Raw genomic sequence first — 25,254 nt, forward strand, 5'->3', positions numbered from 1 at the left:
AGAAAAGATCCAGTAAAGAACAATTGAAGAAGACACTGGACATGGACCTTTGGACTCCCACACATGTGCACACACATACAAACACAAAGTAACATAGTTCTAAAAATTGAATTACAAAAATGATAAAGCCTTAATTTTGGGGACGGGAGCAATATAGCCAATGAAAACTCGGGTCCTAGTCCATCTACCTTCATAGCCTGTCTTTAATCAAGCACAGTTCTTCAGAAACCTCAACTTGATTTTGTGGACATCACAGCTGCATCAGCATACGAGAATTGTATCCCTTACCCCACAGCCGCAGGAAGTTGGGGTGCTGCAGCATGCTCTTCCTTACTAGCCAGACTTTTCCTGACTTCCATTATAAGCTAGATGTACAGCAGGAAGCTTAGAGAATGTGAGTGAGGTCTTTCCTCATGGGCAGGAGCCTCGAGGGAAGGGCAGAGTTGGCATTCAGGTGATCTGCTCACCAGCACGGATGACCCCAGGCAGTCTTTGAGAATGTACTGTGTACTGCATGCCTTCTTCTGTATGCCCATTGACTGTGTTCTTGTGTTTTACAGATAACACCACAGGGAGCCACTCAGTCTATACTGTGTACCAAGGGCATGAGGTCATGTTTCACGTTTCCACCATGTTGCCGTATTCCAAAGAGAACAGACAGCAGGTACTTGTGACCACAGGGGCTTTGGAAACACAGCCGTCAGACAGTGACTGAATGTGGGATGATCATTACAATGATTTATACATTAGAGACTAGGTGTGTTACTGTGAGCCTGGCTTTAGTTACCAGGGCCAGTTCAGACACTTGTTATAGTCTGTGTGTGAACGGCGAACAAGGCTTAGGAAGCATATTGTTACTGCCTTTGTCATCTGAAGAAGGCTCAGAGATGCTAGTGAATGTATGGTGTACACATATATGTACTTGTACATGTGTGACTGTGGTTTTAAAGACTTACTAGACTATGTGTGTTGCCATAACCAAATACTTGAGGATTGAGTACTTTATAAAGAAACGAGGTTCGTTCCACTCAGAGTCATGTAACTTTGAGAACATTGATACTTACGGGCTTTAGTGAGATCCTATGGTATCGTCATATTGGTACAGATGTAGAAGAAATTGCATGACAAACAGGAAGCATGAGAAATCCAGGTTAGGATCCACACAGACCTAAGTGAGCAAAAATGAACTCCCACGAGAAAAACATTAACCCCTCCCAAGACCTCATCCACCGGCTACCAGGCCCCACCTCTCAAAACACCACCACCCCTTAGCTACACCACGCTGGTAGCCAGGCTTCTTGCACATGTAACTGGGAGACCCACTCAAACCACAAGAAGCCTTACAGACTGTCCTGTGTTTAACATGCCTTCACCCTGTGGCTTCGCTCAGTGTGCCTTTGGCCTTGTCAGAATAAGATCCTAGAGCATGAAGTAAGTTGGTGAGCTGGCTAGTTTCTATCAACCCGGCACAAGCTAGAGTCATTTGGGAGGAGGGAACCTCAGTTCAGAAAATACTCTCACCAGAGTGACCTGTGGTGCATTTTTTAAAATTGATAATTGATGTGGGAAGGCCCAACCCATTGAGTGGTGCCATCCCTGAGCTGGTGGTCCTGGATGCTATAAGGACACAGGCTGTAGCCATGAGGTGGTGGTACGCTTCTTTAATCCCAGCACTCAGGAGGCAGAGGCCTACCTGGTCTACAGAGAAAGTTCCAGGACAACCGGGCTACACAGAGAAACCCTGTCTCAAGAACAAAACAAACAAACAAAACAAAACAAAAAAACAGACTGAGCAAGGCATGGGACAAGCCAGTAAGAAACACTTCTCCATGGCCTGTGTATCAACTCCTGCCATGACTTCCTTAGATGGTGGAGTGTGGCCGAAATAAACCCTTTCCTCCCCAAGTTGATTTTGATCGATTGTGTTTATCACATCAAGAAGAGTTCTAAGATAGTTGGTTATGTGGTGTTAAAAGTGGCTTTCAGACTGATATTGAAGTTAACCTTGAGTGTCTACATGGGCTGGCCATGCTGGGAATGTCCCTCCAGAGTTCTCCTTACCCACCTTATCCTAAAGGTGGGCCATTTTTAGGAAAAAAAATTCCAACTTATTGGAATTTAGACACAACAAAGATGTGGGCTACTGGAGTTTGGTTTGTTTTAAATGTATATAAGTGTTTTGCCTGTGTGTATGTATGTCTACCGTGTGTGTGTGTGTGTGTGTGTGTGTGTGTGTGTGTGTGTTGCCCCCAGAGATAAAACAAGGAGTTTGATCACCTACAGCTGAAGTTAAAGATGGTTGTGAACCACCATGTAGGTGCTGGGAATCAAACCCAGGACCTCTACAAGAGCCAACAAGTGCTCTTACTGCTGAGCCATCTCTCCAGCCCCAGTTGCTAGGTTTTGACAGATGGGATTTGGGGGGTTATGTTTACGTTGGATGAGACCCTTGTCACCTTTTTGTGTATTTTTTTAAAATATTTATTTATTTATTGTGTATACATTATTCTGTCTGCGTGTATGCCTGAAGGCCAGAAGAGGGCATCAGACCTCATTACAGATGGTTGTGAGCCACCATGTGGTTGCTGGGAATTGAACTCAGAACCTTTGGAAGAACAGGCAATGCTCTTAACCACTGAGCCATCTCTCCAGCCACCTTTTTGTGTATTGAAAGAAGTTATCTGCATGAATAAATGTCACTGATGTAAATGGACATTTGTTTAGCAAAAGAAATGAAAACTTAAAGGGGCCACAAAGACTTTTTACCAAACACATACAACTCTTGGTTCTAGGAAGAGGGAAGGGATATAGCAGCCCAGTGTCCTGGGGCGGTGCTATAGTACTGGGAGGAGGAGGTAGAGGGGAATGTGCAGAGAGGGAGGAAGTAGCAAATGCTGTTGTATGTTCTGACTGAAAGAAAGAAGTAATGGGGCTCTCGTGGGCCCTGGGGACCATAGGGGCCAAGAAGCTGGTCTTGTTTTAGGAGAACTCTGGTCAAGGGTATGTTGAAACAGGAAACTCAGGGGCTGAGGAAGCTACATGTGCTGAGACTCCCGTGTGCAAGTTGTCTTCTCTGTTTGGTTGGGAAGACCCAGGTCTCTGCTGCTAGGCCTCTTCATGGCAGCTGAAGCTCTTGGGATCTTGGGGTCATGTGAAGAGGATAGACCACACCCGTCTTCTCTACCATCCTGAATGCTGTTAACCTTACATTTCAATAGTAACATCAGAAAACTTACACTGGGGGTTGGGGCACTGGGTTCAGGCATCAGCACCCCACTTAGAGCAAGCAAACAAGCTTCAGTGAAAGCCTTACAATCCTCTCCCCAACATTCACCAGCACCGTCCACATCAGATAGCAGAAGCATTAGCCACATACAGATACACTGTGTAATGCAAGGTCTTTAAATATTTAATTTTGTGTGTGTGTGCGTGTGCGTGTGTGTGTGTGTGTGTGTGTGTGTGCCTGAATATAAGTGTACCATGTGCATGCAGGAGCCCACAATGAAGCCCATGCCAGATCCATTGAACTGAAGTGACAGATGGCTGTGAGTCACCAAGTGGGTACTAGGAACCAAACTGCAAGAGCAGTCAGTGCTTTTAACCTCTGAGCCATCTCTCCAGCTCAATATATGGTCTTTAGAAACTGGCATCTAGTAGTCTCCTTATTTTTAAGGGTTTTGTTATAGTGTATACGTCTGATTCACTCCTTTTCGTTTGCTTTTTTTTTTGATTATGTGTACACACATAGTACAGCACACATAGAAACCAAAAGAGAGTGTCAGATCCCCTAGAGGTGGAAATACAGGTTGTTATGAGCCACAGGCATTGGTGCTGGGAACGAAACCTCGGCCCTCTGCAGGAGCAGCATGCCCAGTTAGCCACTGAGGTCTCTCTTCATCCCTGTTGCTACTTTTGTGTTTAGAGACACTGTCACACGCAGCTCAGATTAACCTAGAACTCACTGTGTAACTGAAGCTGGCCTTGAACTCCTGATCTTCCTCCCTGCCTCTGGAGAGCTATAGTGTTTCGTTACTTTTTAAACTCTGTGTGTGGGGGTGTTTTGCCTGTATGTGTCTCTGTACCACATGAGTTACCCTCAGAGGCAAGAAGAGATTATCTAATCCCCTGGAATTGGAATTACAGGCTACTGTGTGCAGCCTAACATAAGTACTGGGAATTGATCTCAGGTTCCCTGCAAAAGCAGTTATAGTCCAATTAATAAAAACCCAGAGACAGATATTGGGGTTCAACCTGAAGGTCAGAAAAGCGAAACAACCAGCCACTGGCTGTTACCTCTACCTCAGTCTGAAATGGCGATCCTGCCTCCAGGAATCCTCAGAATGAGACTGTATGAGAGCTGCCTCCTTCCATTTTATAGTCCTATTTAGTTCTGGAATTAAAGGCGTGCACCACTACCACCCGGTTTCTATGGCAAACTAGTGTGGCTACTGGGATTGAAAATGTGTGTCACCTTTGCCTGGTCTGTAAGACTGACCAGAGCATCTCTTTTACTCTCTGATCTTCAGGAAAGCTTTATTAAATATAATTGAAATATCACTACAATACATAAATGCACACATATATACACAATATATACAAAGATGCACATATACACACACACAGACACACATTCACACTGGCTCAGTTGGTAGAGCAGACAGTATCCTTAATCACTGAGCCATTTCTCCAGGTTGAGTTTATGGCATGGAACAGAGGCTCAACAGGGACGTTGGCAGAGCCGCCCTTCCCCACAGCATGGAGTCTGAAGGCTTCCCAAGGCCTCTCAGTGGTTTCCTCATCAATACTTCTGCACTGGCTCAGGCCTCCCAAAACATATGTTCTGAGAGGGATGCGGGAAAAGCTGATTGCCCTTTTATTTACTTATTTGTAACTGACTAATTTATTCTGTTTGTGTGTGTGTGTGTGTGTGTGTGTGTGTGTATGTATGCATGTTTGTCTACATGAGATCAAATTCTGTAGAGACGTTTTGTCTCCAAGTATGAACGTGCAAATTACTAAGGTGAGCTGGTAGTGTAGAGCAGTGGCAGGGCACAGAATAGCCTGCTTGAAGCCCCGGTTACATGTGTGCTTTCTCCAGACACCCTCATGTAGGACCTCAAATACAGCTCTGGGGATGAGGAAGCCTGTTAAACGTGATAGAAGCAGTGATGTGTGTCGGGAATGTAGGTCTTGAGGCTGGCAGGAGGCATTAGCTGAGGACAGAGGAAATGAAGAAGCCTCACTGGGAGAGTCACCCAGACAGTTTGCAGAGGCGTAGCGGTGGGGCTGTGGCGGCTGTGGTGTCTTGCTGCAGCGCGCTTTGCCTGAGTGTGCCTGCCGGAGCAGCGCTTCTCACCGCATCGTTTATGCTCCTCACAGGTGGAAAGGAAGCGCCACATCGGCAACGATATTGTCACCATCGTGTTCCAGGAAGGAGAGGAATCTTCTCCCGCCTTTAAGCCTTCAATGATCCGCTCCCATTTTACACGTATCCTGGGCCTGCATAAGTCCTCCAGCTCAGCAGCCTCACCAGACCTTGGGTGATAGACGCGTCCGGGGTGGCCAGCCTGACGCATTGTTGGGGAATTTTTGCCTAAGCACTGCACTGTCCTTCTCCAAACTCCCCCACCTCTGCAGTGGTGGAAAGTAATTCTCGGGGTGTTGTATGTTAGTTTACTGCTCCTTCTCGGCTCACACATATGACCTTGGTCCTACCCCGACTTTCTGAGTTTCACACACACACATGACCTTGGTTCTACCCTGCTCTTTCTCAGGGTCACACATATAATGACCTTGGTCCTACCCTCCACTGTCCTCTCATCCTTCTCCCTCCCCTGGATCATCCCCTGAACTTCATCTTCCCACTCTTCACTTCCTTGTCTCTGTGCGGGTCCCACTCTGTTTAATCAAAGCTTGCATAAGCATCGGGAAACAGTTATATGTTTGAGCAAAGGCAGCTTACCAGCAGCTCCACCACTGAGCCTATGACTCTGTATCCCAGCCACTGTTAACTGCCTGCAGCTCTTCAGGGAAGGGGTAGGCCTCATGAATCCCTCCCTGTCCACAATGGAATGGTCATGGCCTAGTCTTGGGCAGGTAGCCACTACAGCTGTGTTCATGAGCCTGTCATCCATGCCGTGGGCAGAAGAGTATTCCACAGCTAACCGTCAGGGAGTCTAGAACTTAGCCTCCTGGCCTCAGACCTCTGGGTGCTGAGACCGCAAACACATGCTGCCACACCCAGCTTTGACTTCCAAAATGTCTTCCCTTCTCTCAGAAAGTCTCTGAAATGATAACGGGAGCATCCCGTTATCCCCTGGTCACGAAGGAATCTGAAGAATAAGTAGTGGCTCCTCCGGGAAGTTGACCTCCAGTACAAAAGTCCCAACACACCGAAGGCCTGGGCAGGAGGGTCCACACAGCAAAACCTTGTCTCAGATATGAAAAAAATATCTGGGCATACTGCTCATACCTATAATCATAGCACTGAAGAGGCTGAGGCAGAAGGTCGCCATGAAAAATTACTCTAATGCTGGGTGGTGGTGCACACCTTTAATCCCAGCAATTAGGAGGCAGAGGTAGGTGGATCTCTATGAGTTCCAGGCCAGCCTGGTCTACAGAGTGAGTTCCAAGAGAGGCTCCAAAGCTACACAGAAAACCCCTGTCCCAAAAAACCAAGAGAGAGAGAGTGAGAAAGAGAGAATTTACTCTAAGCCCTGATGGTAGCTGCTAAATTGAAGGATGAGACAAGGTTGAATTAATGATGTTGTTCACTTTACCTAGTCCTGCTCAGCTCAGACTGTCTGTAGATGGAGGGGTGACCTCAGCAGTGCTCAGCCAGGCAACCCCAGGGCATGATGGGGAGGAGTGACCTCAGCAGTGCTCAGCCAGACAACCCCAGGGCATGATGGGGAGGAGTGACCTCAGCAGTGCTCAGCCAGGCAACCCCAGGGCATGATGGGGAGGAGTGACCTCAGCAGTGCTCAGCCAGACAACCCCAGGGCATGATGGGGAGGAGTGAACTCAGCAGTGCTCAGCCAGGCAACCCCAGGGCATGTGCTCATCCTGGTCTGCCAGACTTCAGCCATTGTTCACTTGCCATGGTCACAGACCACGAGAGCAGAATTCAAGTGGTGACTCGGTAGATTAGCCACAGTAAATAAAGGGCATGCAGTAGCATTTTCAGAATGAAGCCTGGCCTCACCACACCTGTACCCAGAGACAGGGCCCTGCGCCTCCTGTGTCTGTGGGTGACTCTGCTCGCTGGATTCTGACTGTCTCCTGAAACTGAACTTGCAAGGAAATGTTAAAAAGCAAAAATGGCCAGATTTCTTCCCCAGGGTAGGAGATCACAATCAAGTGGAAGCCAGCCCACGTGAGTGCCTTTGCTCACCCTGCTTACGCCCTGGTGCCCCCATTCATTGTCTGTGGCACTAACAGTTCCCGTTTTTATGGTGATTTTTCTTGCATGACAGAAAAGTTCTCTGAGTGGAGCAGGGAAAGCGGCGATTTGTGGTGTCAGAGAGGCTTTTGAATGCTCCTTATTGGAGATTCTCCACACTGAACTTGACATATGGGATTCTAAAAAGAACCAAAAGACGGTTAATATGAGTTCATCTCACAGAGCGCAGGAGTAGGTACCCGAGGCTGCTGGCTTCAGCTCTAGACAGCAGCAGGGCTGGCCATGAGAAAGGAGTGCGGGGCATGCGAAAAATGCTCCTTGCAGGTAGTTGTGCTGTTTGAGGTTTTTTGGGGTTTTTTTTTTAAAGAGTTATATTGATATGGAAGTCCCATAACATACTTATCCTTTTTTCTTAAGTGCTGGATGGAACCCAGGCCTCCCACGTGTTAGGCAAATGCTCTGCCACTGATCCACACCTGAGCAATTGAGCTATTCTGGACACTTCGGGCTTCAGCCCAAGCAGAGTCGACACTGCTTTGAAGCTGCCACCAGCTGCCTTGGCTTGTTCTCTGGTGCTGTTTTGTCTACCACGGCAGGAGGAGAGGGAAGGTGTACGGTAGAAACACTGCGATTGTTTTCCCATCTCAGAATGTGTGGATGAAATAGATGAGTCATCCATGGCAGGATCCCTTTCGGGTTCCAGCAAGGGAACTGCTCCTTTAGTTCTGCTGGCTGCTTGGCCGTTTAATATATGTACTTACATTGGCAGCTTTGGGGGAGTCGTCTAACCCTTTCCCAGCAGAAGAGCACACAGAAGCTAACCCAAGACACGGGGCTCTGATGTGTCTTCTCTGAGGCTGTCTGGCGTTAAAAGGTGGCTTTCTGTCCCTACCTAAGAGCAGAAGGTGCCTAGTCACAGAAAGGCCCACTCAAGAACTCTTCTACAGGGAGGATTTTCAGGGCCCAAGCTGTCAGGTGTGAGCACCAAGGACACTGATGAATTGCCTTGACTATCCCCACAGATATTTTTGCCTTAGTGAGGTATGACCAGCAAAATGACAATTACAGGTAGGTGATGACCTCGTCTCTATTGTTCTTATCCCGACATTTGCTTCATCAGTTGGCAGTGACGCTCAGACAATCCTTATGCGCCTTCTTCTGGATGGTTTATTAAAATATCCTGAAAAGCCACCTCTCTTCAGGGAAAGTTTCACTCCATTCAATATGGCTATGTCCAGTGGCCCAGGGGTCAGGGTTAGTTTGGTGTTCTGTAGGGAAGTCATTCTGTCTGACCTTGGCCAGCGTGCCCTTCCTCTACACTACACCTTGCCCACTTGCCTGTACATTTCTCCACACTAATCTGTTAGAAGGGTGTCGTGAAAGGAATGCCGATTTCCACCAGTTAGGGGAAGATGGCTTGAACCTCAGCTCAGTCTTGGACTAACTTCAAAGATTTGTGAAAAGTGTTCATCGCCTGGGACCTTGAACCCAGTGTAGAAGGCGTACGAGTACCTCTGGCGTGTTTAGCAAGCCTTAAAGTCCAGACTTCCTGCCTAGTGTGCGTGGTTGTTCAGGGCACCATTACTTAGGCTAGTGGGTTAACCCTAGAGACTGGGTCTCCCCCGGAATGGGGTGCTCAGAGGTCACTTAGTACACAGATCTCTGGACACACTGACTTGTGAAAATACTGGTGATCTTTGAAGAGAGCCAGCTAATTCTGGAATGTTCTTTACATAGGCTGAAAATATTTTCAGAAGAAAGTGTGCCACTTTTTGGCCCACCCTTGCCATCCCCACCGGTGTTTACAGACCACCAGGAATTCAGGGACTTTTTGCTTGTGAAATGTAAGTTGTCATTTTGAAACGCTCTTTCCACTTGTTCCACATGAACAATGATGTGTCTCTTCACACTCTCCCAGACACTGTAAGAACATGTCACCGTTTAGATAGTCCAGACCTGTTCATCCGTTGCCCAGGTTTAGTGTCTGGCAGTATTAGGTAGGTTTTCTACTGGGTCCTCATCTACACTTACTGTCCCGGTGCCTGCTTTGTGGGCTGTCTACCTCACCACTCACAGTGCCTGGGGGCCTCAGACTGGCCTTGCTGCCCCGGGTTCTGATGCTACCATTCTGGGTCTCAGTTGTTACTTATCTGTGTCTTTACCTGCGCAGAGATGGGGGTGGGGGAAATGGTGATGATCCACCATTCGGGACAAGGAGAGTGTATGTGTGGGGTGTGGGGGTGTGAACAGAGTACGCAGAACCTTCCTGCCCCAGCCTCACTGGCCGGTGAACTAGTGCACCTGCATCCTAGCTTACTGATGATACCCCAGGCCTGACTCTGAGCTCCCATATTCACGTGACAGAAGCTGGCCACACCTCCTCAGAGCGTCCTTGGGTATTGTGTCTAGAAAGCCCGTCAGGACCTACTGGTGAGCATCAGGACTCTTGTCTCCATCCACTGCAGTCTCTTCCTAAAGGCCCAGACTGCCAGCCCTGGAGCCCTAGGGGTGTCACCTGGTCTGTGCCCTCTACAGAGAGGCCAACTCCAGTCTTCTGCCAGCATACTGGAGGCTGCAGCTGCCCCTCTGGCATCCACCCGTCCCCCACACCCACGCACACAGTGCCTAATTCTGTCGCTGTTGCTATGTAGTTTGAGAGCATTTGGAACAGCTCCTGTCCTCTCATCGAGTTCACCTTGGTCACCTGACTCTATGGTGGCATTGACTGAGGCCAGAACCTCGCAGTACCCCACATCTGTACCTGATACTCAGCTTCTAGTCTTCAGTCTCCTTCAGAGTTGGCCAAAACTAGTGGCACAGGCCAGGCAAGTGCTGGGTGACATATTGTCCTTCCTTTGCTTCTTTTTTAAAGATTTATTTCATTTTATGTGTATATGTGTGTTGCACCACATGCATGCAGGTGCTGTGCCCACGGAGGCCAGAAGAGGGGACCCTGGACTATTTATTCCCTTGGACCCAGAGTTATGAGCTTCCCAATATGGGTGCTGGGATTGAAACCCAGATCCTTTACTAGAGTAGGGAGTTCTGCAGTTTTTAGCTTTAGTTTTGGTCTTGGTTTTGGTTTTTTGAGAGAAGGTCTCATTATGTAGCCCTGGGTAGCTTTGAGTTCACTATGTAGACCAGGTTGGCCTGAAACTCCCCAGAAATCTGCCTGCTTCTGCCTCCTGAGTGTTGGGATTAAAGGCCTGTGCCACTAGCAGTTAAGGCTTTTTAAGCCCTGAGCCATCTCTCCAGACCCCACCTTTGTCTTCTTATCTACCTAGTCTCCTCCATAACCCTACATGTGAGTCCTCCATCAGCAGCCACACAAGGTTCCCATGCCTTAACAGTAATGTCAGTGCACCTGAAGGGATGGACGTCACGTAACTCCCGTTACCAAATGCGTCCCACTCACAGCCAAGCTGGCTGAAGGGGCTCTTCGCTCCAAAATCCCAGCAGCCCCTCCCCACACGCTTCACAACCATCTGCTGGTGGGGACAGCCCTTAAAGACGTGTAGATGGGTACTCTCCACACTGTTAGCTTTGGCCCATGGCAGGGTCATGGGGAAATGCTCCGCCCCTGTTAGAAGCAGCAGCAGATCGCAAACCATTCGGCAGAGGTGATGATTCTGTACCTTCCATGTCCATGGGCCGGTTCAGTGACTAGGACATGTCACATATTTGTGTGTGGAGGGGCAGGGGCGAAGGGTAAGAGATGACAGTAAGGAACCCTGGGGCTGTGGTGGACTGGAGAGAGTACACCAGGCTCCAGCCAGGCAGTGCTCTCCAGCCGACAGAAGTACAGTGTTGCCAGATAGGCTGCGTTTTCAGATCATCCATGGAATTTTGGGTAAATTCCATGTAGTTCAAGCCCAGGATGTCAGATAGGAAGCATCAAGCAAACAAACAGTTGTTGCAGCTCGAAGGAGGGAAGGAGCCAGGCAGAGTAGACGAGTGTTCTGTAGGACGCTGGTAGCATAGCAAGAGCCCAGAGCCTGTGATGTTCAGAGGACAACACTGGTGACCCACTTGTAGCTGGAATCCATACATCAGAATCAAGTGGCAAAATTTGGACAACAGAGCAAGTTCCAGGACAGCCTGGTCTACAGAGCGAGATCACTACAGCAAGTGCAATGTAGAGAAACCCTGTTTAAAAAAAAATACAGAAAAGCTTGCCCTCATCCCTTTGAGATTCCTCCATTGAGAATTCTCTGTTTAGATCTGTACCCATTATTTTACTTGGATTATTTGGTTTGTTGATGTCTAGTTTCTTAAGTTCTTTATATATTTTGGAAATCAGCCCCCTGTCAGATGTGGAGTTGGTGTTTTCCCATTCTGTAGGCTGCCATTTTGTCCTTTTGATGGTGTCCTTTGCCTTACAGAAGCTTTTCAGTTTCACGAGGTCCCATTTATTAACTGTTGATCTCCATGCCTTTGCAACAGGTGTTCTGTTTGAGAAGTGGTCTCCTGGGCCAAAGCTGGCAAGGTTACCCCACTTTCTCTTCTATCAGGCCCAGTGGATCTGGTTTTATGTTGAGGTCTTTGATCCACTTGGACTTGAGTTTTTTGTAGGTTGATAGAAATGAATCTATTTGCATTCTTCTACATGTTGACATCCAGTTAAACCAACACCATTTGTTGACGATGCTTTCTTTTTTCCATTGTATATTTCTGGCTTTTTTATCAAAAAATTAGGTGTCCATAAGTATCAGTGCCCATCAACTCACAGAAACAGACACAGAAACCCACAGCCAAACAATAGGCAGACCTCGGGGAATCCTATGGAAGAGAGAGAGAGGGAGAGGATTAGGGGAGCCAGAGGGGCCAAGGACACCACAAACACACACACACACACACACACACACACACACACACACACACACACACAATCAACTAGCCTAGGCTGATAGGAACCGCCAACCAGAGAGCTTGCATGTGACTGACCTAAGCCCTCTGCACATATGTTACAGTTGTATAGCTTGGTCTTCTGTGGAACTTCTAACAGGGGGAGCAGGGGCTGTCTCTGACTCTTGCCTGGTATTGGGCCACTTTACTCCTCCTAGGTTGCCTCGTCCACCCTTAATAGGAGAGGCAGTTCCTAGTCTTACTACAACTTTGGTATGCCATGACTGGCTGATATACAAGGGAGGTCTGCCCTTTTCTGAAGAGAAAGGAGGAGAAACGGATGGGGGTGGGCATGGGGAGAGGGGAGGTTGGGAAAACAATTAATTAGTTAATAAAAACAAAAAATATGTAATTTTCTAAGGTACTAATTGAGAAAATCCTCAAGAAAGAGAAAGAAAACATCCTGACGTACACTTCAGAAACTCCTAAGGGATGCCATATAACAAGCCCAGCGTGGCCCCAGCACATAGGAAGTGTCAGGGAATCCTTGTCCCCAGCAAGTTCTGTTTTCAGTCCATGAACAGGCCTTCCCACCGACCCTCTGGATGAGAATACTTGCTCTGCTCCATGTGCCTAGCACTGTACTGGGCGTGTGTGCTATTACTTAAATGACAGCTGCCATCTATAATAATAGGATCATGCTTAAGACCCCACATCAGTCACAGACTGGGTTCCACACTCATGACTTCAGGCTAAACCTCTTGGACACACCTGTCTGAGCTCTGGTGTGTAACCGCACACTCCACCTTGTTGGGTCATAGTGTCTCTAGTCTATGAAATGCTTAACTGTTTCCAGAAGAAACATCCAATCAGCTAAGAACCCAAATCCTGTGCTAAAGCAGCTTTTTCTTTTCAACAAGCTGTAGCAAATACACACACACACACACACACACACACACAATTAGTCCCAGTGAACCACTGAATGACACCCTAGCTGAAGAGGTCTTTAAGATTAGATCTGCACTCTGCTCTGGACGCTTACTATCCAACAAGAAAGGAAAGATAACTATGCCTACAGATTATATAAATTCATACTTTGGGATTTAAATTTGAAGCATTCTCCCATGAAGTGAAGGTTAGATCAATGGTAATGCCAGTTTATTTAATCATTTTTCATCATTGTGGTAAAATACCTGAAAAACGATTAAAAGGCCAGACAGCGGTGACACAGGCTCTCAGGAGGCAGAAGCAGGTGGATCTCTGAGTTCAAGGCCAGCCTGGCCTACAGAGCAAGTTCCAGGACAGCCAGGGCCACACAGAGAAATGTTTTGGTGGGGGAGGGGGTGTGAAAGAAAGAAAGGCATGTTTAGATAATACTTTTGGAGCCTTCTCTCATCACATGGCTTCAGGTAGCAACCATCATGGTGGCAAAAGACACGATGGAGGAATCCTTCTCACCTCTCAGTAGCCAGGAAGCAGAGAGAACAAGAGAAAGGGCCAGGGGACCAGAGCCATCCTTCGAAGGCACTAACTACCCTGTGACCTGCTTCTTCAAGTCACTTACATGTGTCTCCACCACTCACCAATAAACAAAGTGTTAACCCACTAGTAGGTTGGCCACTGATAAAATCAGAGCCTTCCTGATCCAAGATAACTGCCAATGATTGGATCCACCAGCTGGGGCCATGCCCTTGACATTTTGAGAGACACTCCATTTCCCAATTACAATGCTAGCATTGTAGTGACAGGTGGCATTCACCGTGCAGCTTCACTTGCAAAGAGCACTCGCCACTAGCTATTAATGACTGCAATGCCCTTTTCCCTTTGTTTCAGTGATTAATGGTGAGAAAGCCACTTTGGAAACCCCAACCTTTGCCCAGAAACGCCGGCGTACTCTGGACATGTTGATTCGCTCCTTATACCAGGATTTGATGCCAGATTTGCATAAGGTATTTGTGTTTCCTTTCTCCCATGGGGCTTCTGGAGAGCACAGATCTAGCCTTGAGCCCCTGGGAAAGCCCTGAGCTCCCACAGTGCTTGCTGCCTGATACCCTGATGCCACACAGCTAACATTCTCAGTGACAAGGAGGGTCGTTGAGTGTCCTTGTGCAAGAATATGGTCCTTACAAAGCTGTGGCTAAGGTATAGGTGGGCACAGTATAAGTCAGCACCTGAACCCCACTGCTGCTTCCAATGGTGCTGTCCTTGGTACTAGAGACACAGCTGATGAACTGGCAAAAATGCTAGGTTTTGGAGAGAGAGGAAAGACCAAACGCTTTCTTGGGTTTCCTGGTGGTTTTCTGTCTGTCTCTGTGATCGGCTGCTGAAGCGGTGTCTCCATTGAGGGACACGCGCTTTGTGCAGGATACTTTGTAGGCCCAGGGCGTTGTCTACCCTGATGAGACTCCACCCTTTCTTGTCACCTCAGTAGTACGCATGCTTTTAGGAGGTCTCCCGCCTGAGTATGAGGTCACCAAGAGAGTAAAATCATTATTTAAAAACCATTTTCCCGAGACCAGTGGGTTGGCTCAACAAGTAAAGCCCTAGACTCCAAGCCTGACAGCCTGAGTTTGCTTCCAGGACCACATGGCAAAAAAGAAGAGCCAACCCCACAAGTTGTCCTCCAACTTCCACATATACGTATGGCATGTATACACACACGCTTATTCATTCATTTATTATTTATTTATTTGTTTGTTTATTTATTTATTTACTTTTGGTTTTTTGAGACGGTTTCTCTGTGGCTTTGAAGCCTGTCCTGGAACTAGCTCTTGTAGACTAGGCTGGCCTCGAACTCACAGAGATCCACCTGCCTCTGCCTCCTGAGTACTGGGGTTAAAGGTGTGCACCACCACCACCCCCTGGCTTTAATTTAATTTTTTTTAATTTCCCTATCTAATAAGGAAGCACAGAACAAGTTAAGAATCATCTTAAAATTTTGTCATTCATTCCAGAACTCCAATAAAAGTAATTAATCTCTGGTGATGTATGTAAATGAGAGCTGTCTGCCTGTCACTCACCCAGGGAGACAGGCTGTCAAAATGAAGTAGAACATACTGGTCCCCACTCTCTGCACATGGCACCTCCATTTCTAGCAGCACTTGACTTCCGTCTGGCTGGTAGTATGGCAGGTCTCAGGAAATGAGCAGGCTAACCCCAGGACCTGACAGAGCAAACACTAACAAGTCAGGGAAGGCTTCAGAGAGACCCACACAGTGAGCAATCGTGTCCCTCAGGCCTCAGCCCAGGTGTTGTTACCTCTAGATGAAGTCAACTCCCTTCTACAGCTCCCCTTTCTACCAGTGACCAGACCAAACATGTTAGTCCTGCTAGCTTCTTCAACTGTTAGTCCACCAGCCTCTGTGATCTACCAAGACAGGCTGTGTCTGCCAGATCCCCGAGACTGGTGGAATAGGGCACTCAGCCAGGGCTTAATGAGCCATTTGGAAGGAAAGACCAAGGACCAAGCTAAGTACCCTCTGTCCATTACCTCACTGATCCCCACCACACTCCTGGGAGACAGGTGTCGACCACACAGGGACACAGAAGTTGACTCATAGGGCCCCAGAGCCACACAGGTCAGGGGTGCCAGCCCCATGGAATTCAGTGTACTGGGTTCCCAGGGTGCCACTCAATGGGACTGTCATCCTGCAGCTATACCGTGTGGGGGCCTTGGTTAGAATTGTAGTGAATGAAGAAGCTGCTGGTTTGCCTGGTCTAAAGGCTGCATTCTCAGCTTTTACACAGCGCTGGCTCTATATGTCTAGACTCTGTCCCTGTGTCTGCCACAGTACTGAATGAGTGAACGCTGCCGGTAGAAATAGTACTATTTAGACGAACAGGTGCGTGCACGTGTTCTGTGCGCGTGTGTCTGTGTGTGAGTATGCATGCACATGCATGCATGTGCACACATGTATGTGTGTGTGCATGTGTGTCTTTGTGTGTGTGTGCGTGTGTCTCTGTGTGCGTGTCTGTGTGTGTGCGTGTGTGCATGCATGTGTACATGTGTGCATGCATGTGCACGCATGTGTGTGCATGTGTGTGTGCGCGTGCGCCTGTGTATGCATGTGTACATGTGTGCATGCATGTGCACGCATGTGTGTGCATGTGTGTGTGTGCGCGCGCCTGTGTCTGTGTGTGTGCACATGCATGTGTGTGTGTGCGGGTGCGCACACGCATTGGACACCAAAGAATGAGACTTGACTGTCTGAGGAATCCCAACCTTGTTTTTCTTTTTTAGAACATGCTCAATCGACGATCTTTTAGTGATGTTTTACCTGAGTCACCCAAGTCAGCACGGAAGAAAGAGGAGGCCCGCCAGGCCGAGTTTGTTAGGATAGGACAGGTACGTCCTGAGAAGTGAGTCCCTCCAAATCAGACACCCACAAGATACTTTGTTTAGGATTTTTTTTGGTGGGGAGGGGAGTTTCTTGTTGTTCTGTTGTTTTGTTTTGTTTTTTCAAGATAGGGCTTCTCTGTGTATCCTTGACTGTCCTAGAACTCACTAGTAGACCAGGCTGGCCCAAACTCAGAGACCTACCTGCCTCTGCTTCCCCAGGGCTGGGACTAAAGTGTGCCACCACCGCCCAACTGATACTTTGTTTTCTTGCAATCCTTGTGTGATGAACACCATTACCAAAGGCAACCAGGGGACGAAAGAATTTACTTCCTCTTAGCAGCTTACAGTCCCTCAGTGAGGGAGCCAAGGTGGGCGCTCAAGGCAAGAGCTGAAGCAGAGGCCATGGAGGATGCTGTTTACTGCCTTACTTTCCATGGCTTGCTCACTCTGCTTTCTTATACAACCCAGGACCACACGCCCTGAGATGGTCGGTACCTCTCAGTGTGAACTGGGCCCTCCTGTATCAATCATTAATGAAGAAAATCACAGACTTGCCCACAAGCCAATCTGATGGAGGAGGCATTTTTTTCATTTGAGGTTCCCTCTTCCCAGGTGACCCCAGCTTGTGTCAAGCTGTCAAAAAACTAACCATCCATCTGGATGCTCATGCTTCCTCTCACAATTGTAGTGGAAAGGCCAAAGGGGTTTTGACAGCTGTGTAGATTCGGTTCCCTTTGCAAAAGAGTAGTGCTCTAGTGCAGGGCCTGGCTCCTGCTGTCCAGATCGTCCTGGCAAAGGCTAAGACCCCTCGCCTGCGTACTAGGAATTGTCTGAAGGGGAGAGCATTTTGAGTATCATCAAGCTGACCGCTAAAACCCTCCCTGGTAGGAGGGGACACACCATGCAGTCACTAAACCCTCCCTGGTAGGAGGGGACACACCATGCAGTCACTAAACCCTCCCTGGTAGGAAGCCAAGCCTTGGAGGAGATCCCCTCCCTCTGCCTCACTTCCCTGGTAACACTAGCATTTCTCAGCTTCAAGTTTTCAGTAGGAAGGGGAAGGACCTCCAGCCGTAGACAGGGGGCCGGAGGAGGACCCTAAGCAGCAAGGCAAGTAGACAATGAAGGGTCCTGTGACCAAGGACTGCTTGGAGACAGAGGTCACATTTTTTTAAAAAAATATACATCAGTCTTTGTTGAAGATAAAACTGGGGCTGGCAAGATGGATTAGCAGGTGAGGGAACTTGCCACCAAGCTGACAACCTCGAGAACCGAATCTTGCAAGTTGTCCTCTGTCTTCCATGTAATTGCCACAAGTTGTCCTCCGACCTCCATGATTGCACCATGGCATGCATACATACACATAACATACATACACACCCATGAACATACACGAACATGCAAAATAAAAAAGTAAACAATTTTTTTTTAAATCTTTTTTTGTTTGTTTTTCAAGACAGGGTTTCTCTGTGCATCTCTGACTGTCCTTGAACTCACTCTGTAGACCAGGCTGGCTTCTAACTCACAGAGATCCACCTGCCTCTGCCTCACTGAGTGCTGGGATTAAAGGCGTGCACCACACTGCCTGGCTAATTTTTTAACATCTTAAAACTAAATGGCCTGTCCTTTCAGGGACTCTTGAGCCATCAAGACTGGAAAGGTCCTGGGAATCTGTATTTTTCAGCATTCTTAGTTTTGAAATCATGGAACTAAGAGAACTAGTTTAAATGCCAAAAACAGTAGGTGTGGTCTGGGCCGTAACCATGGTGCGGAGCGTCGCTGTCTAGTCTGGGCCATAACCATGGTGTGGAGCGTCACTGTCTAGTCTGGGCCATAGAGTGTCACTGTCTAGTCTGGGCCATAGAGTGTCACTATCTAGTGTGGGCCATAGAGTGTCACTGTCTAGTGTGGGCCATAGAGTGTCACTGTCTAGTCTGGGCCTAGAGCGTCACTGTCTAGTCTGGGCCATAGAGTGTCACTGTCTAGTCTGGTATGGAGAGCCACAATCTTCTCCTAACTCCTTATCAGCGATGAGTCAGCAGAGGATCCTGCAATTTTAACCCCAAATTTCTCCTGACTCATTGCTTTCTCCCAAGCCTTGGTTGTTTACCCTGCTGTTCTTTCACTGTCTGACACCAAACCCTACGTGGCATCTCTGCCCATTAGGCCCTGAAACTCAAGTCCATTGTGAGAGGGGATGCCCCATCGAGCTTGGCAGCTTCAGGGATGTGTAAGAAAGAGGTAAGTGGTTGATGCTCTCTCTCTGAACTGTGGATGTTCTTTGTGCTCAGTGAAGTTATGGCAACAGTCGGGGCAGGAGGAGGTCCCTTTCAGAGTCCTCGGGAGCCCATATCATGTAGCGCATGCCTGCATTTGTGTGCACAGACAGACAGAGTGCTGGTTTCGAAAGTGCTCCTCACACGAAGCTCCGTGTGCTTTCATGTTATCTCAGCCCAATACAAACAGCGAGATTCTGGAGCCAGGATTCTTAGAGGGTGTGTGAGTCAATGCCAGCCTCTAATCTAGTGGTTCTCAACCTATGGGTCTGAATCCCTTTGGGGTCACGTATGGATACCCTGTGTATCAGATATTTACAATTCATAACAGTGGCAAAATTACAGTTATGAAGTAGCGATGAAATGATTTTACGGTTGGGGTCACCACAACATGAGGAACTGTATTAAAGGGTCACCGTGTTAGGAAGGCTGAGAAGCACTGCTCTAATCCAACAGGTTGGGCGTGGGCTTGAAAGGCTGCTGTCCTAGTTCCATACCTGTAATGTTTCAATGCTGTAATGGAATATTCTGGCAGAAAGCACGGTAGGAGATGAAGGGCTTATTTTAGCTCACCTAAGTCAGTCATCACCATAGAGAAGCCTCAGTGGCAGGAGCTTCTCACATCCACATCCACAACAGGAAGAGGTAAATGCACCCATGCTTGCTTGAGCTCAGCTTGTCTGCCCGTGTTGTACAGTTCAGGGCACCCTGCCTGGGGAATGGTGCTGCCCTCAGTGAGCCGAGTCTTTCCACATCAGCTCAGACAGCCCCCGACAGGCCAACCCAGTGTAGACAGTTCCTCATTGCGGCTCTCTTCCAAGTAGCTGTGCTGTGTCAGCTTCACAGAGTTCACCGTCAGGTTGCTCTTCTAACTACTCCTCAGGGATTGCTGTTCAGAGGAGTGTAGGTGAGAAACCATTGCAGTGTGTATAGCTACGTAGCCAAACAGCAAGCCTCATAGCCTGTCTATTTCCTACCTTTAGTTTCGGAGGCTGGGAGAATAGGAAGGTGATCAGCAGGGCAGAGCAGGGGCCTGGAAGAGGACTCACTGCTCTTACAGAGAACCTAGGTTCAGTCCCAGCACCCGCATCAGGCTGTCCACACCTCCAGCTCCAGGGGGTCCTCTTCTAGCCTCTCTCAATACTCACGTGTGTGCTTACAGACACACACTCACACATAAAAATAAAAACAAAACTTTCTAATGCAATTAAGAGCCAGTGAGATGGTTCAAATGGGAATGGCCACGGTGCCTGACCACCTGAGGTCAGTACCTGTCACCCATATGGTGGAAGGAGAGAGCTGATAAGTTGTCTTCTGACCTCCTCAGGCGCAAATGCACACACACGCGCACACACATGCACACACACGCACACACAAACACACTAAATAAATAAACAAAATAAATAAGCAGTTTTTTTTAATTTAATGCAATTGACCCTGACAAAACACAGCACCTTCCGACTGAATGAGACAGACATCCTTTCCCAAGCTGCAGAAGGTCTGACTCTGCCATTTGTGTGTGGTGGGAATTTGCGGTGTTTCTAAACGCTTTATAAATGGCACTGAGATTTCCTGACATCCTTAAGCCCTTAGGCACATATTCCAGACAAATATCTGATCACAAAAACTTGTCCTAGTGCACAAGAGAAAGCTGCTTCTGTTGGGATCATATAACCAGAGAACCCCCTGTCCACCCTTGGAGAGGCTCTGCTCCAGAGAACCTTGGGTCTTCCGGGTGAAGAGCCCTTCTGCCTGTGTCTGCCTGCCAGGGGACGCTTTGCTATTAAGACTAAGTTGATGACTGGGATCCCATCCCCACCCCCACATGATGGCTAACAATTGTCTGCCACAAAAGCCCCAGGGGGTTTGATACCCTCTTCTGGCCTCCAAGAACCCTACATGCACGTGGTACGTGGACATACAGGCAGGCAAAATACCTATCCACACGAAGTACTAAAATAATTTTATTTTTTAAAAGACTCAGTTGAGGACTCGGGTGCTATCTCAGTGAGGACATTTAGGACCTGAGTTCAGATCCCCAGCACCCACAGAGAAGCCCAGCGTGGTGTTTCATGCCTAAAACCCCAGTGTTCAACAGGGTCTCTCCAAACCCTTGCTGGCTGGTTAGTCCAGCAGAACTGGTGAGCTTAGGGTTCAATGAGAGGACCCTGTCTCCGAGGGCAAGGAACACATCATGGTGTCAGCCTCAGGCCTGCACATGCACACACACACACAGGGCAAAGAAACACGTAACTAAGGAACACATCATGGTGTCAGCCTCAGGCCTGCACGTGCGCGCACACACACGCACACACACACACACACGTACATGCACAACTCCATGTTCTGTCTTGGTATTACCTAAAGTGTCGGTTTCAAAGCCTGTCTCCACTTATATATTTTTTTCCTCTTCATTTTCAATTCCTGTAGCTATACATTGCCAACTCGGAATTGCCAGATCCCTTCTTAGGGGAAACATTTCAGTTGGTGACCTGTCTCTGTGTTTTCCTTCTTCAGCTTAGAAAATGCTTCCATATTCTCTAGGCTGCCTCTTCAGAACAATGCAGTCCCATCTTTGCAAGGCTGAGGCTGTGTGTCCTGAAGGGGAAGCCAGCTCTTTGCTCAGCTAGAGACAATCCAGTGTTAGGCTGAGTTCTTGAAGGTGATCCTTGGCCTTCCTTGAACTTCAAGGATGTGAACATGTCTCTCCTGGGCAGTCACACATACCACAAGAGCAAGCACAGATTCTTCTGCTGCCCAGCTGGGTCAGTCAGGCCCTTAGGACTCGTTGAGAATAGAAGTGGAGATGGAAACCTTCCACTTATCCCCAGAAACCACAGAGGTTTTCAGAGCATAGAGCTAAGAGAGGTGTCGGAAAGAAAATGAATGCCTGTTGGAACTGTGTGCAGTTCTCAGCACTAGGGGCATAGCTCTGTGGGAGGGCACTTGCCTGGCGTACGAGAGGCCCTGGGTTCGATTCCTAGTGCTACGAAAACAAAAACTGTCCACAACACCGTGGTTTGACTAAGTGCTTGCCGCCTCCTGGCCTTCACACCCACCTCAGGGGCCATTGTGAGGGAGAGCTAACTTTACCCCTGAAACAGAAATGAATCTAAGGTCCCAGGAAGAGTTCATGCAGTATGACATGTCACCTGGGAACCAGAAAAAGTGTTCATGTGGTGTGAAGGTCCACACAGCGACCTGGAGGAATTTCCTGAGCAACCTTTGCTGTTTTCCTGTAAACATGTGCTGGCTTCACTTTAAGATTTTATGGCCTTATATGGGTCAGTAAGCACCTATCTATTAAGACAATATCAGCCTCTTGTAATATGTAATGTTTAACAATTTTGTTGAATCAGCAACACAGAAAAAAATTAATAGCTACCTGGGTCTTCCTTTTATGCTAAACTAACATCAACCCTCTTTATTTTAAAAAAAAAAAAAAAAAAAGGAAAAGGCACCAATTTGCCCAGCTTCTAGGTGTTAAAGAAAGCCGATTACCAGTGTTTCTATTGTCCAAGGAACATGATGGTCCTGCAGAGCCAGGCAGTGGTGCCAGAAGCGTGAAGGCACTGCTTTCCTATGGCACCCGTGTTTGAAAGGAGGTTTTCTCCTAAGGAAGATAATGGAGCCCAGGCCCGGGTCACTGCCGAGCCTGGCGCGGCTCACCCCATGGGCTGTCTGTGTTACTGTTTCAGGTGTTGCTCTCTGCATTTCCATCTGGTGGGACACGGTGCGTTCTTTCTGGTCCACTCACTCTCCAATGCTTGTGTCACCTCACAGCCTTGGGAACCCCAGTGTTTCTGCAGTAATTTCCCTCACGAAGCCGTGTGCGCAGAGCCCTGGGGCCAGGCCTTGCTGGTTTCCACTGACGCCGGCGTCTTGCTAGTGGATGGTTAGTGAGTAGCAACTCCTACAGATGTCCTTTTTTGTGTGACCTGTGGTACTTCTAAGGTGGGTGACTGCCAGCCAGCTCCCCAGGGGAGTTAACCAGGTTTGTTTTCTAATCAGGTTAACCCCTTGTTTCAGACAGGCGCTCTGAGGGGGATATTTAGAGTTCAGCACGCTGCGACGTTTATCCCTTCCTCCAATCTCCAATTAGTTCCCAGATATTAAGCCACCTACTAAAAGAGTATTCTTCAGCGAGCACTCCTTGTGGTCCCAGTACTTACCCTTATGATGACAGACATACTATTTCATATCATTTTCTTAGGGACATGTGCTCTCTTGAAGCCTTTTAAAAAAAAAAAATCCTGACTAGAAAAAAAACCTGATACCTAAAACAAATCACATGAATCTTAGATGAACTGTATTTATGGATAGAGAAGCGGAAAGACTTTGACAAGAAGACAGATTGCAGCTCAGTACTAAATGGCAGGTTCTGACAGCGAGCTAGACCAGTCACTCAGAGCAGCCACGCAGACTCTAGGACAGCAGCATGGGCCTCCAGATTATTCCAGAATCCAAATGACAGCAGAGGACTCACACACAAGCATCCGGTCTCCTGGGGCTTCTGAGGAAGTCGCAGGCCCTAGAGAAGCCTGGGCTTCCGAAGCACATCCTTTGGTGAGCATGGCTTGGTGCTCTGAAATGACATCCCCTCGCTGCCCTACACCAGGGCCTGGTTGTCCCTCTGACATCTGCCTAGCACACTCGCTAGGGCCCCGCTCTGTGCCAGGCCCTGTGCCAGGGGCTTCCTGTGGGGTGGCAGGAGAACAAACTGGCCTTACCTGTGATTTTCCAGAGGTCCCATAACCTAATTCTATCTATGGCTGATTTAATACAATGTAGAGAACTTAAAACCCGTCATGTTTCCTTAACCTAATTATATCTATGACTAAGTTAATAGAATGTAGGTAGCTTAAAACTCATCAGCTCAGAATTTAAATCCTTAATTTGAGAAACTCTGTGGTTTGAAGAAAACAGAGGGCAAGTGTATATTATAGCTCAGTAGTACAGCACTTGCCTGGACCGTAAGGACTGGGTTCCTCATTCCCCAGCTCCAAAAATAAAATCTACCTTCTCTGAGCCTCTGGCCTCAAAAGGCTGAGGAGTCGTTTATAATAGGAGAACATGTGAGACACACTGGGGACGAGGATTGGAACTGCGGGGAGGGGCTGGCAGGACTCAGCTTCCTGTGCTCAGTGCCCGCAGTGGTCTCTGGTCCAGGCAGCTGCTGTCTTTACCATGTTCCCAGTGGTCTTCCAAAAGCTCACAAAATCCTTAGATTTTTGCCAGAAGTTTCTTTTTATTTTCAAAACTCCAAACCGTCTTTAGTTATTTAGTCCTTTGATGTTATCGATGACGAAGCAGAGGCCTGAAGTAGCAGCATGTAAAATCACATGACTGACACACCACCCGCCCCATCGCTCTTCAGCACAGTCCCAGGTAAATAAGTCTGAGAATTTTGCACTACTTTTCCTTTGAGACCAAAGAAAGTATTCTGTGTCAAGATGGGATATAACCTCAGAGCAAAACCCAGAACAAATATGAATTGTGTTTTTTTTTAAAAAAAAAAAAAAAAGTTAAGATCCAAACCAATATCATCAAGTGTTTTCTGAAGCTGTCCCTTTGCATCCAGAGTCTCGTGGCGGCACTGGTATAAAGGCTGCTGCGACCCTCCAGGAAATCCCTTTCTGTCTGCCTTGGAGAGGCGCACAGCCCGTCCCTCCCCTGTCCAGTGATGCCTGCCGTTGGCGTTTGCAGGGCAGAAGTCTGAGCTCTTTTTGCATCTCGCTCTGTGCCATCTTTCTGTTATTTCTTAGTTTGCCTTCTGCTCTGCACATAATCACGTTACAGACTGTTTCCTGTGAGCCGGCCTGTCCCTTCTGTTTCAGGCTGAGTCCCCCTTTAGCCCATTAGCCTTTGCTCCATTGCATTAGACTTGCCCTGGAGAATCTGCTTCTTTCGAGGTCGTTGTCTTTAAAGTCTCAGGACCCTCTGCACTGGGAGTGCAGCAAGTCTGCTTTAAGGGACAGGTCACTGAGTAAGCAAGCTGTTTTCTGGTAATAGAAACGCTCTCTCTAAAAGATTCCATCTTCATACCACGATTACAAAACGGAAGAATGAATCAAGCAGACGTTAAATCTGTTACTTTCCCCTGTCCTTGCCTTCTCTCCTTCCTGTCTGCATACATACCCTTCAGCTAACTGAGGAATGGATGGGGAATGCATCCTAATCTACTCTGGGCTTGGCAGTACACAGGACACCTCTGTTTCCAGAGTGTGAGGAGGTGCTCTTTCCTTTTTGGCTCCATATGTTTAAGCAGTGACCTTGAATGAGTTTTATGAACACTTTAGAGCATCCAGTTCCTCTTTGGTTAAATAGGAACATTACAAGTGCCAGCCTATTGGGGAAATGAGGTATCTAAATTCAAGACCATAGGAAGTGAG

At 47.9% G+C, this 25,254-nt stretch overlaps 1 protein-coding gene across 6 annotated transcripts in view; it reads left to right on the forward strand.

Annotated features, from left to right (window-relative positions):
- The window catches only part of Garnl3 (GTPase activating Rap/RanGAP domain like 3), a 149,995-nt gene that overhangs the window by 102,556 nt on the left and 22,185 nt on the right, over nucleotides 1-25,254 (forward strand). For all 6 annotated transcript variants that reach the window (XM_085681345.2, XM_085681346.2, XM_048432154.3 and 3 more), the window contains 8 exons: nucleotides 561-664; nucleotides 5,380-5,488; nucleotides 8,425-8,470; nucleotides 9,140-9,246; nucleotides 14,081-14,196; nucleotides 16,488-16,592; nucleotides 18,753-18,827; nucleotides 22,646-22,757. In XM_085681345.2, coding sequence (XP_085537471.2) covers nucleotides 561-664; nucleotides 5,380-5,488; nucleotides 8,425-8,470; nucleotides 9,140-9,246; nucleotides 14,081-14,196; nucleotides 16,488-16,592; nucleotides 18,753-18,827; nucleotides 22,646-22,757 — 774 coding nt within the window. The remainder of the gene's footprint in view (nucleotides 1-560; nucleotides 665-5,379; nucleotides 5,489-8,424; nucleotides 8,471-9,139; nucleotides 9,247-14,080; nucleotides 14,197-16,487; nucleotides 16,593-18,752; nucleotides 18,828-22,645; nucleotides 22,758-25,254) is intronic.

This window comes from Myodes glareolus, chromosome 21 (genome assembly GCF_982192425.1).
Source record: "Myodes glareolus chromosome 21, mMyoGla1.1, whole genome shotgun sequence".
In the NCBI taxonomy this organism is placed as follows: Eukaryota; Metazoa; Chordata; class Mammalia; order Rodentia; family Cricetidae; genus Myodes; species Myodes glareolus.